Below are 12,601 nucleotides of genomic sequence, written 5' to 3' on the forward strand. Positions count from 1 at the left end.
AGTCATGGATTTGGAGAGTATTACATCACTGGGTTCAATATCACTGGGAGGGCCACAAGTGCCATACCCCTGATTGAGAAACAGGTACGGTCAAAGACATTATGCTGCCTGAGGCAAAGGTGACAATCCCTCTCAATTCTATGTGTAGAGGCCAGTGGGCTGGTAGCTGAATCTTCCTTCAGCACTGGTGATGGGATAGCATCCTCCACCATACCAGAGGACCTCAGGAGATACCATATGGCAACAAAGAAGAATGGCTGGGTGCTCAAGAGGAATGGCCAGAGACTGTTCCTGTTTCCCCTGAGCACCTGCTGCCTGAAATCGTTGCCTGCCTCTGCCAAATAGTAGGGCCGGCCTTGTTTAGAAGACAGTAATCGGGGAGATGACTGATATTTATAACATTATGCAGTGTGTAGAGAAAGCACACAGAGAGACGTAAGACTAAAATGAAGCTGGTTGGTGGGAAGATTCAGGACAAATGGAAGTGCTTCTTCATAAGAAAGCTATATAACGCAGTACTTGAAGGTGTGGTTATGGTCAGCAACTTAGATGGCTTTACAAGGAGATTAGGGAAAAAAATGGAGGACAAGTTTATAACCGCTCTTAGTCATGTTGGCTTTGTACTACCCTCCAGGTTCAGAGGCACGAACCTACCAAACTTGCACATTCTGAAACAATAGAAGAACTGAAACATAGCATTTCTTCAAAATGCCCACTCCTCTGAATTTTGCAATGCAGTTCTTCCACAAAGTAATGCATGCAATAGTGCACAGTCTTCGGTAAAGTGTCCATAAAACATGAATATACTTGTGAAAATAACATACACAATGCATTATTTTAGGGGAAATTGCCTTGCTTGGGGGAAATGTGCATTTGGGGCAAAATTGCATACAAACATCCTTATTAGGAGGGGGGGAATCACAAACTGATGTGGAAATGTAGAGAGCTGAATTTAAGATGGAAAAACTAAGAAAGTGAGAGAAACCAAAATTAACAGATTCACCCCACCCTCGAGGGGACTCTTATGCTCAGCTTTGGCCTTCCCAAGATCTGGTTGGCCACTGTGGGAAACAGGGCGCTGAAGTAAATCATCATTTTATCTGATCCATAAGAGCTCTTATTATGTTTCTAATTAGAATTGGGGGGGGGTCAAACACCCTGGGTGCAAATCAGGGAGGTGGCTAGGCAGATATTTATTGGCACTGAGTTACTTACAGCAGTGTCAGGAGCAAGGTAGCAGTAAACCACACTGTGCATGTTGGAGCCCCCCCCCAAGCAATCAGAGACTATGCCTGCGTGGCTGTCTTTGCTTCTCCCGCTTCATGCCTCTTCTGATACTGGGAGACCACAGCAGGCAGGGGAGACACCTGTGACTCTTCAGCATCCTGACTTATCTCTGCTATTGGCCTCTCTCCTCCCACCCTCCTGCTTCAGCTTCTGCCTCTGGTTTTGGACTTCTCTCTGCCACAGACTGTTGCAGCTCACTAAGTTCTTTTACCTCCTCAGCTTTGAAGACCTCCTCTTCCCAGTCTCCTCCCTCTTCTCCCTCTGACCACTCATCGTTGTGCCAACACCACTCCCTGGGATCTGGGCCTTCTTCCCTTGGTGGTTCCCCTGCTGGTTCCTGCCACCATTCCTCTGCATCCAACCAGTACATGACAGGCATGTGTCACAACAGAAGAGGTTAAGAACACCATGCATAGTCTTGCAGTCTTTATGGAGCAATCATTTGGATTTGTTTATGGGGCGGTTGTATGTCAATAAGCATTCGTTCTGCAGTTGATCTCACACTTTTCAGCTAGGTTCCTCTTCACTTTCCAAAACCTACTTTTTTAAAAAAAACAAACCATGTGCATTTGTTGTGCTATGGAAACAGAGCACTTTAATTCCTTTTAATAGCATAAATGCAAAGTTCTGTCTTGCTAAATGCTGAGCTACGACCCTTGCCTCCTTTTATGGGCTGGTATTGATTGGACCCAGAAGAAGAGGCAAGGATATAGGCAACACCAACAATGGCAAGGTGGTGATGGGTGAACTTTTTGTTTTTATTTTTGGAGGAGGGCAAACAAGCTTGAATTCTGGGGGAAGGGTTCCTCTCCACTCACTTGTTTAATATCCCAAACTGCTGCTAGTCTTGTGTCATCTCTAATGCTCACAAACCTCTCGCACAGAATGATGTTGATTTTCTAACTATTACTATTTCCATTTTTACAAAATCTGAAAAGGGAGGCAGTCGCTACGAACAAAGCCCTTGTCTTGCCAAACGTGGAATGGAGGTTGAGACGAAACAAGTGATTTTCTTCTTTTCTTGTTCCTTTATGAGGTTGTTAAATGACTGTATCCTCACTTCCAGTGGTCATTTGTTCTGTAGTCTACTTGCCTTCTCATGGGGACACTTTACAGAAGGCAGCCAATGAAGGCAAAATGAAATGTAATGATAAAATACACTCTCACTAAAAAAAAAAAAAATCCTTCAGAAGCATTGAGATAATAAACTTGGGCATGGGGGAAATCCCCCAGAATTCAAGCTTGTTAAATATTTTGAAATCAGAGTGGGGTGGGGGGATTAACTGGGAGGACAAAGCAGTTCAGAATGCGGTTTATTCCATTATGTTAATGAAATGGTTAATTCTATTGCCATAGCAACAAAGAACAGCCATGATAAAAAGCTAAAGGTCTCCACACAAATGCCTGATACAAGGTCTCTCTAGTTCTAAAGCTGATTTTTAGTAGCTACAATAGAAGTGATATGTGTTTTCAATATCGGTCTTAAGCTTCCATATCAAAACCCTCTCGCTTAATCCAATAAATAGACTAGTAGCATAAAGTGGCATATATGGTTGCACGTTTAAAACCTGACAAAAGAGGTTTACCGCTGCACAATCTTAGCGGAGGATCTCAAGCGAAGATACGGAAGGCAGGAGGGGCGGTCATAGGGGAGAGTAAAACCGAAAATAAAATCTTGTAAGTGGGGATAGCTGTCAGACACACAATACTGTATTAAATGCCCAGAAAGAGAACCGAGACAGAATGGAATTTAAAACTGAGGGTGCAGACTATTGCTCCTTCAGTCCCCTTCTTTTTGCTTGGTTGTCTTGAAAAAGCTGTAACAGGGCTTCAAGCAGGATGGATCAGCAAGGCACATCAGGTGAGCTAGATTTGGAGGCTGAGACCTGGTTCGAAGTATAAGTGTAAACAGCTGGGAGGGGTTTGGCGCCATCTTAAGAGTCCTATTCTTTCTCATTCTGTCCAACTAGAAAATACTGAGAGGGTGTGCTAGGATAACTATGCAAAGGACTGAATTAAAAACCACCGCCACCTGTCCCTGGCAAATCATTACTTTGGTTGCATTGCAAAATTTGGATGAGTTCAAAATTTGAAGGGAGGTTATGCGTTTCAGTTCACATCTCATTTCAGAAACTCAAATGAAGTAAGTTGGCCTTTAAATGTGAATTCAGTCAGATTTCTCCCCCCCCTCCCTACTTTACTACCCCATGCGAACACTGTCTACAGCTGTTTATTTCTAAAGAGAAAGCCAAAAACAAGCCTCTTGGGTTCAAAGAAGATTTCTAAGGACAGGTTTTTAAAAACATCACGCATCGCTAGCAATTTAAAATATAACGCCAACTAAAAGGTGGGCATGTGTACGTCAGGGATCAGTGCCATATTTATCTGATTATTATTATTTTTTTAAAAAAAGAATAATCAGAGAGGTGCAAAAATCGCACTGAAGCCAAGTACGAGGAAGAGTTTTGACAAAATAATAAATTAAGAGAAGATTTAGATTGTCTGACTGCCAAGATATAGCTAGGCAGGGAGATAATTCTGCCAATTTTAGGGCTTGGTTGAGCCCAATTAGTTTTTCTTCTCTCAAAAAGTTAGAGAGTTAAGAGAGTGCTACTAATACATAAATCCTAGTAATTAGTATCTGATTCCCATGCATTCATCATTTTGATTTTATGCTGTTTGGTTTTTTTATGCTATCCCCAAGGAAACCTGGCTAGCAGTGAAACCTGTGACCTCTTTAGCAACGTAGCATCACCCTGTCACCGCCATGGATATGAATAGATATTACAAATCACAGAGGGGATGAAGCCACAGCGCCACCCGATTCTTGGTAAGACAGTCTTGATATGCCATCTGTCCAATTGCATTACAGATAGTTACCATGAAACGTTTAGGATTGGACCCAGATTACTTACTTCATTTCAGGGTTTTGCTGTATTTTTTACTTTATGTATTTTAGGCAATCCTATGCACTCTAAGGGGACCCAGGTGGCGCTGTGGTTAAACCACTGAGCCTAGGGCTTGCTGATCAGAAGGTTGGCGGTTCAAATCCCTGTGACGGGGTGAGCTCCCGTTGCTTGGTCCCAGCTCCTGCCAACCTAGCAGTTCGAAAGCACGTAAACGGCGTTTCCATGTGCTGCTCTGGTTTGCCAGAAGCGGCTTTGTCATGCTGGCCACCTGACCTGGAAGCTATACGCCGGCTCCCTTGGCCAATAATGCGAGATGAGCGCGCAACCCCAGAGTCGGTCACGACTGGACCTAATGGTCAGGGGTCCCCTTTACCTTTACCTTTATGCACTCTAACCGTGCAATCCAAACCCGAGATCTGTTGGGATGAGTGAGTTTGGAGCAGGCAGATCCTGAGAGGGTTATTCCAGTGTAAGTTCCTCATTCTGGCCATGAATATGCCAGTGTAACAGCTTCAACCTTGCTGGCTAAGCCGCAGGTCAGCAGAGGAACTTAAGCTGGAGGAATTTATACCATCTTAAGTTCCCCAAAGGTGGAGCAAGCAGAGACTTGCACGTATTCCAAGTCAGTCACATGACCTGGCAACCCAGTGGGACTCATGCCAGCAAAACTCTATTTTAAAGACTTGTTTTTTCTATCTGCCAGGTTCGGGCTGGGTCAGCTGGCAAGAGTCCAGTTCTTGAATCAAGCTTGGAATATGGGTAGGTGACACCACCTTAACTTAAAATACGAGTTTCCTATGGTTCATATTGCACTGTAACTTGGAAATAAGGCCAATTGAACTCAGTGGGATGTTCATCTGCCTAGGAATGCACAGGATTGCAGCATATACTGCCTTTAGGGTGCTGGGCAGCTAAAATAATCCCACCCTGAAAAAAATGTTCTGCATGTTGATATATGCTTTGAAAGCATTAGTTGTCAAAGTGATCTGTAGAAGTCATGGTCCTTTTGTTCAGCCTACTTCTGTGAACAAAAGGGAAGAAGCCAGCCAACTTTTTCCCACCAAAACTTGAGTTGCTGTTTTTCTATTAACAAGGTGAAGAAATCCTCAAGAAGGATTTGTTTTCTGAGTCTACCTAATATAATATAATTTATTATTTCTACCCCACCCATCAGGGTTTCCCCAGCCACTCTGGCCGGCTTTTCAGCAGAACATGGAAAACAGAATAAAATGTCAAACATTAAAAACTTCCCTAAACAGGGCTGCCTTCAGGTGTCTTCTAAATGTCAGATAGTTGTTTATTCCTTTCACATCTGATGGGAGGGCATTCCACAGGGCGGGAGCCACTACCGAGAAGGCCCTCTGCCTGGTTCCCTGTAACTTTGCTTCTCACATGAGGGAACCACCAAAAGGCCCTTGGAGCTGGACCTCAGTGTGTGGGCTGAATGATGGGGGTGGAGACACTCCTTCAGGTATACTGGGCCGAGGACGTTTAGGGCTTTAAAAGTCAGCACCAACACCTTGAATTGTGCTCAGAAACATACTGGGAGCCAATGTAGGTCTTTCAGGACTGGTGTTATATGGTCTCGGCGGCCACTCCCAGTCACCAGTCTAGCTGCCGCAATCTGTATTAATTGCAGTTTCTGAGTCACCTTCAAAGGTAGCCCCACGTAGAGCGCATTGCAGTAGCCCAAGCAGTAGATAACTAGAGCATGCACCACTCTGGCGAGACAGTCCATGGGAAGGTAGGGTCTCAGCCTGCGTACCAGATAGAGCTGGTAAACAGCTGCCCTGGACACAGAACTCACCTGCACCTCCATGGACAGCTGAGAGTCCAAAATGACTCCCAGGCTGTGCACCTGCTCCTTCAGGGGCACAGTTGTCCCATTCAGGACCAGGGAGTCCCTCACCCCCGCCCACAAAACAAAATAATTGAGAGTCTCTTAGGAAATCACAACACATCTAAAACAGCATTATCTTGCAAGTAAGCAGATGAATGCTGAAATCTGTATGCATAATGACATATTTAGAATTATATCTCTGGCATCCCTGGCAATTTTTGCATTGCATGTCTCTGTGCTTCAGGAAAGCTGTAGTGACCAATGCCAGCTAGCTGCTTCTTTCAACATTAAGGATGCCAGTTGTGAATTAAGAACTCTTCACATTGTGGCAAAGATGTTCCTGTAATACGGTGAACAATTATAGCACCTCAGAACAAGATAACACTACACAGCAGGTGGTCTGTTTAATGGTGCCTCTTGAGGTCCTCAGGGGAAGTTGCAAGACAGAAAGAGCATTTTGATACGACTTGGAAACATACCCATAATTCTTCTTCTTCTTTGGCCTCTATTTTTATTGATGACATAAGTGAGGAGATGCAACTTGTTATAAAACAGCCTTACTATAGAATTTGTTTGTCAAGAAGATCTCTGAGAGAGATCAAGAGATTGTACACAAACTCCCAAGGTATGCATTCTTCTAGAACATTCCCAAAGGATGCTGAAAACATTTCATCTGAATTTAAGTACAAGACTTGAGTGTGAGTCGCAGAAGCTCCTCAAGGCTTTGCAGTTGGGCCAAGTTTATTTCCATTTAGGTGTGTAAAGATGCTCAGAATAATTACAGAACACAACCCAAGAGAGACAGTTTAGTAGCCAAGCCTTTAAAAACAGGGTTTGGTAATGTGGGTGGAACTGCCCCCTGGGTGTGCTTTGGGATTACGTAGTGGGGCACTAGGAGGCAAACGGGCAGTGGAGGTGTCAATGACTATCAGACTCCGAAAAGCTGGTATCACTGGAACAAGTTCATCAGTTTTGTTGAAATAATTAAACTAAATAGTTTTACTTGGATTTTGAAAAAAGTTGCAATTAATTGTTCTTGTTTTGAAATTTACTGTGTTATTGCGGGCCCCCAGTTGCACAGCTGCCCACTCCCAGGTCAGCGTCTACATATAATATATGATTAATAACTAAGGCAAAGAATCTGGATTAAAAATGGCCACAACTTTATTGACCACAGATGGAGGTGGAATTTTGGTTCAGGCATTCCATTCCAGCCTCTTGCTGGAAGGCCTGCAGGGTCGTACCAGGATTATGGCTTCCCCAAGGTGTTGATCCACTGAGTTGGCCACCCCAAGACCGCAGTGTGAGAGGCCCCAACAGCCGCCCACCCGGAGGAAGGGGTAAGCATCCGTTATCTTCCTTAGTGGGCTGCGCAAAGAACTATTCTAAACAATGCTTTTTATAGGATAGGGGAAATCAATTTATGGAACCACTGCTTTAAAACTTGACTGACAAAAGGACACACCCAAGACAAACAGTGTAGCACAGGCATCCCCAAACTTCGGCCCTCCAGATGTTTTGGACTACAATTCCCATCTTCCCTCACCATTGGTCCTGCTAGCTAGGGATCATGGGAGTTGCAGGCCAAAACATCTGGAGGGCCGCATTTTGGGGATGCCTGGTGTAGCTTTATCTGCAGCACTGTTGGGTTTTTGATACTTTCTAGAAACTAGGTGGTCCAAGCCTCGCAGGTTCAAGACCGTTTAAATTACACAAACTCTTGATCATATTATATATATATATATATATATATATATATATATATATATATATATATATATATGTGTGTGTGTGTGTGTGTATATATATAATCTATGGGTTCCATCGAAAAGAATAGAAAGGAAGAAAACCCAACGAATGTTTCCAGTGGCTGAGATCTGCCGTGGCTGCAATAAGTGCTGCTAAACCCCGCCCCCGAGCCAGACATCAGAGGCGCGGGCAGGTAAGGCAAGGGGCAGAAATGCCCCCTTGCCTACGCGGGAGCGGCTTCCAAACTCACAATCCCGCCCATCTGTAAAGAGGAGAGACTTTGTTTAGGAATACTTAAAGACTAAACCAATTAGCTCCAAGAGAAGCATGGAAGTTGAGCAGTGCAATTTAGCCAAGCTATGAATTGATTTAGTCTGTGAAAATACCACATTAATCTGCTTTGTCTTTGATTTGCTTACCTGCTTGGATGTTATTCAGGGCCTGGCATTAATTAAAAGCTATGAAAAGCTCCCTGACACATAGCCACAGAAAACACAACATCTGTCAGAGTTAGTAGGTACTTTTAACATGCCTGTGTTCACTTGAGGATTGTTACCTTTTAAGTGTCAACAGGGCATGTGTATCTGGTCATATTGGATTATTAAATATGGAGGGGGAATCTCTCTCCCTAGCAACATTATAGCCAAGTGTCATGAGGTTGATGGAGAATTAGAGAGTATCTACATTGCTTGATAGAGTGAATTGATCAATATGTTGTCTATCAAAATGGTGAACACATCATCTTTGATTTGTTAATGTCGTAAAAATTACCGCTGTGTGCTGGGATTTTATTTCTGATGAAAAATAAGTCATGGCAGCCACACCTATGGAGGAAGTTTCAAGTTGCTATGGGCAAAGCTCTTGAAAAATGAACAATCTGCATGGGTAATGTCATTTATTTGCACATTTAAATCGTTGTTGTTCTTTTGCATGCAGGGAGGTCCCCACCCCCGAAAAAAAATATTGCTTCTCTATATCCCCAAAATTGTGGAGGGTTGTTAATTAATTTCAACAATACTATGGTCAGTACTACGGATAGTGATGAAATAGAAACTGCAAATTTCCCCACAAAAGCCATTTAGAAAGACACATACACACCAGGTTGCACAATGTTCTTTAATTCTGATTCATTTATAACCTTGTAAAAAGTACAGATATCTGAACATAAGGATTATTTAATAAGCACGATCCAAATTTTGTATTTTTAAGTTGATGGCAGAGAGTATAAAGAAATGAAGAGATCCATTGTTAGCTACTTTAAATATCGAACAGCACGTGGCTTTCTTTGGGATACAGCAGCTAGTGCATGAACACCCTAACTGAAAATGAGGAATAAGTTGTAGCAGACTAGGCTTGGGCAATATATCGCCCAGGACCGGCATGCCAGCTTCACTCAGCGGTAGCAGAGAGATCCCAGATTGTGCTCCTGTTTGCTTGTTGGGGTGGGATTGTGGCTGCTCAGCTGCATCTTTTCCTCCTGGGTTGAACAACCACCGCAGGAGGAAAGAGGCAACGCTCCTGCATGGGCGATGGTAAATGTAGTCCAACGTATGGAGCATGACAGGCTCTGTGCACTTGGCTACTGCAGCCTGGTCCATCTTCGGGGAGTGCGGGATGCGGAAGCTCACTCAGCTGGCGACAAAAGCCTTTTTGTTCGCCAGCTGAGCAGCAGGCTTGGTCCAGCTGCATTAGCCCCAGCCCAGGAGCCACTGGGGTGAAAGCAGTGGTGGCTTCACCCCGCCTTGCCGGCTGGGGCCAATACAGCTTTTTTAAACATTGTGGTTTATCGCCGAACCGCAAAGCTCGGCTGGTGATACGCCACAATGTTGAAAACCCAACATCGCCCAGCCGCCGTTACTGACATGCTGATTTAGAATAGTGGGAAATCTCTCTCTTTCCCCCCACTTTACTGTATGTAGTTCTACTGTAAACAAACACACAGCCAATTTAGGTTGAAAACTCGGAGGTAAAAATAGTTGTCAGCATATTACCGCCATATGTCGCAAAGACACGGGTTCTATTTTTGAGAAGCAAATACTCAAAAATAAAACACATGCCTTTGCAACATATGGCAATAATAATATGCTGACAACTATTTTTACCTCCGAGTTTTCAAGCTAAATTGGTTGTGTGTTTGTTTGCAGTGAAATACACGGCTAATAAACATTTCTCATGTAATTAAAAAGTTATTCACTTGCTGGCTGGCATGGCGCTTACTTACCGCAGTTGCAGAACGTGAGCGTAGCTTCATTTATATGCATTTCCCAAGCCATGCTGCACAAGAGAGATATAAAATTGCTATACTGTGCCTAGCACTTTTGACTCACAAAACTCTGCCCATGTGGAATGGATTCCACTCTGGCCTGCTTCCATGTGGATGGGTTATGCACAAGAACCCTCCTGGCTGTTCCCAAAAACGTGAGTGCCTCCTGCACTTCACATAACTTTGGGCCGCTCCTCTGCCCGAGGGCCCTAGAGCACTACATCCTCCTCATCAGACAGCATGTGTGCCTGGAGTGGGCACCTCGGTGTTAGTGAGGTACAGGAGGTCATCTGGGAATATCTGCCCACTCTGTATACTCAGCACAGAGGCTGTATAGGTTTGGGGCGAGGAGGAGATGGCCCAGTGGAAACCTGTGGGGCCCCCATCCATGCATGGAATGGACACCTGTAGGGCTGGAAAACATTCACACATTTCACTTAGCATATCTGCCCAACTGCTCTGCACCGCACAGGTTGTTACTGCTACAACTGGCACCACTCTCTTTTGTTTGGCAAGAGTTGCAGAGAACCTCTCTATATGGGCGAGAAAAGGAATTGCTGCCTTGCACTGCAAGAATAATCTCATCTTCCAAAGAGGGCACGGATGCAACAGAAAGACGCCATAAATCAGATTCTTGCAAGCTACTGAAAAAAAGCACTGAATGGTGAAGAGTGCATTGTATTTGCAAATTTAGTTTTTAATGCCTAGTCAAAGCAGAATTTAGGGAGAATTAAGGTAATACAGTGCCATATGCTGCAGCCGTTGAAACTGATTAATAGTTCAGAAATACCCATTTAAACCTCTTTTTACATCCTCCTGTAAAACACACACATTGAATCTGCATTGCTTTGTTTGTGTTTTGCAGTTAATTACATCTTCTAAAAAAACAGTTTTAAAAGGAAATGAAATGTGTAATTACCAAATGTTTCCCTGGTAACAAAGTTGGTTGAGGTTTAGCTGATTTGGTGGGAGTGGGGAGAGACCCCTCTCCTAATTTTGTGGGTTGTTATGAGGAAGACATCACCAAAGTCATCATAGCGTACAAGAATTTGCAGAAAGAAAAAGAAAGTAAAGTTCTGCTTCCGCGGGGTGGGGTGGGAAAGGCAAGGATAGCTAACATTTGATAAACTAGCCGCTGCTGGTTTGAAGACTAAAATAAAAAAACAAACAATTTAAATTGGAAAATGCAGCTGACATTATAGCAATCTCCCATCATTAGGTGTCCCCCCGCAATTCTTTTTTAACATAGTTGTTGTTGCTGGTACTAATTAGATAGCAAATCAATAGAATCAAGTAAATGTAAGGTTCGCTTTAACTGCTGGTCTGATCACCTCAGCACACTGGGTTCACAGCTAAGGGCAGGCCTCTCTTTGGTTCATAAGGTGTTGTCCTGGAAACCATTCGGATGCAGTCAATAATAGGGCAGACACTGAGACACAGAGTGCAGCCTGTACAACTGTCAGTAACAGTGGGCAGGTGGGTTTCTGGATCAAATTGTATAGCCTGCAAGCAGAAATAAACAGCACTGATGTCACTCACAGAAAAGGTCAAAAACAACCCCATTTTTAGCATCCACATTTCCTGTAGTTGAGGTGCTTGGAGAACATCTTTGTCTGGTACCGCACTGCAGCTATAGTAACAGTTTCAACCATTAAGAAAATGCATTTTGAAAAATTATGAACATAGTAGCCCTGCTAGAAATCAACACACACACACCATTTTTAGTTAATAGCAGAGTCGAGCCTTCGTGCCTCAGGACACATTGTGTCCATGATATTTAACTTCCATGAAGATATTTTTGTTTTCTGTGAAATCAATCTTTCACAGCACAATGATTTACTGGTGTTATTATTGCAGAAAGCTAAACAGCTCAGTTCTGTGTGGCTTCTGCAGAAAGATTTCCACAAATGTTAATATTAATAATAGTGGTACTGTAGTAAGCTACATAAAGTCATTGAAAACAGCAACAAATTCTTGGTTTTGCCAGAAGGTGTACCCAAATTCATCAGTGAGCTGCAGCCAATGAATTTTCCTTGAATGATACACATATTTTAAAAACACATTTTGGGACGCTTGAAAAATCTTCAGTGTGTGTCTGATATGCCCCATTTCCTTATTCTGCAGAGCCTGAGACAGCACCCTTCAGACAATTAACTCTGAAGGCTGCTTACTGATTTACACTAGGGGTGGATCTACACACAGGGAAAAACACACTATAAGTAAGTCAGAAATTAAATCATTTTAAGAAAAAAATGCTATGTAAAATTGCATAGAAATGTTTTCTGCTCTACAGCACCATCTGGCATTGCATGTTTATTTAAAATGCTGTTGTTGTTTTTACTAACGTAGTCAATGTGTGTTGGCTCCATTTCTGAAGAACAGGCTACTTGCCACACTTCATGTGTAACTGCTTTGATTTTCCTTGGGAGGATCTGGGGGGGGGAGGCCCCCTTCTCTAGTGGTTCATTTGCTATGTTTGCTCCAGATAAAAGAGCTTTTGCCTGACGGGGATGGGTCCTCAAATTGTGTAATGCTTCCATTACTGTTGCTCTG

General features: G+C 43.3%; 1 protein-coding gene and 1 long non-coding RNA gene across 5 annotated transcripts in view; one reads left to right on the forward strand and one right to left on the reverse strand.

The window, feature by feature from the left end:
* Positions 1-3,989: 3,989 nt before the first annotated feature.
* On the forward strand, positions 3,990-7,442 carry LOC148685002 (uncharacterized). The gene is made up of 3 exons (XR_015950964.1): positions 3,990-4,117; positions 4,900-4,955; positions 7,214-7,442. It is a non-coding gene; the product is annotated as an uncharacterized LOC148685002 (long non-coding RNA).
* Positions 7,443-8,882: 1,440 nt separating this feature from the next.
* DPYD (dihydropyrimidine dehydrogenase) overlaps positions 8,883-12,601 on the reverse strand; it is a 520,906-nt gene continuing 517,187 nt past the window's right edge. For all 4 annotated transcript variants that reach the window (XM_088673792.1, XM_035123774.3, XM_088673794.1 and 1 more), the window contains one exon: positions 8,883-11,551. In XM_088673792.1, coding sequence (XP_088529918.1) covers positions 11,381-11,551 — 171 coding nt within the window. In that variant the 3' untranslated portion in view covers positions 8,883-11,380. The remainder of the gene's footprint in view (positions 11,552-12,601) is intronic.

Source organism: Zootoca vivipara, chromosome 7 (assembly GCF_965207765.1).
Source record: "Zootoca vivipara chromosome 7, rZooViv2.hap1.1, whole genome shotgun sequence".
Taxonomy (NCBI): domain Eukaryota; kingdom Metazoa; phylum Chordata; class Lepidosauria; order Squamata; family Lacertidae; genus Zootoca; species Zootoca vivipara.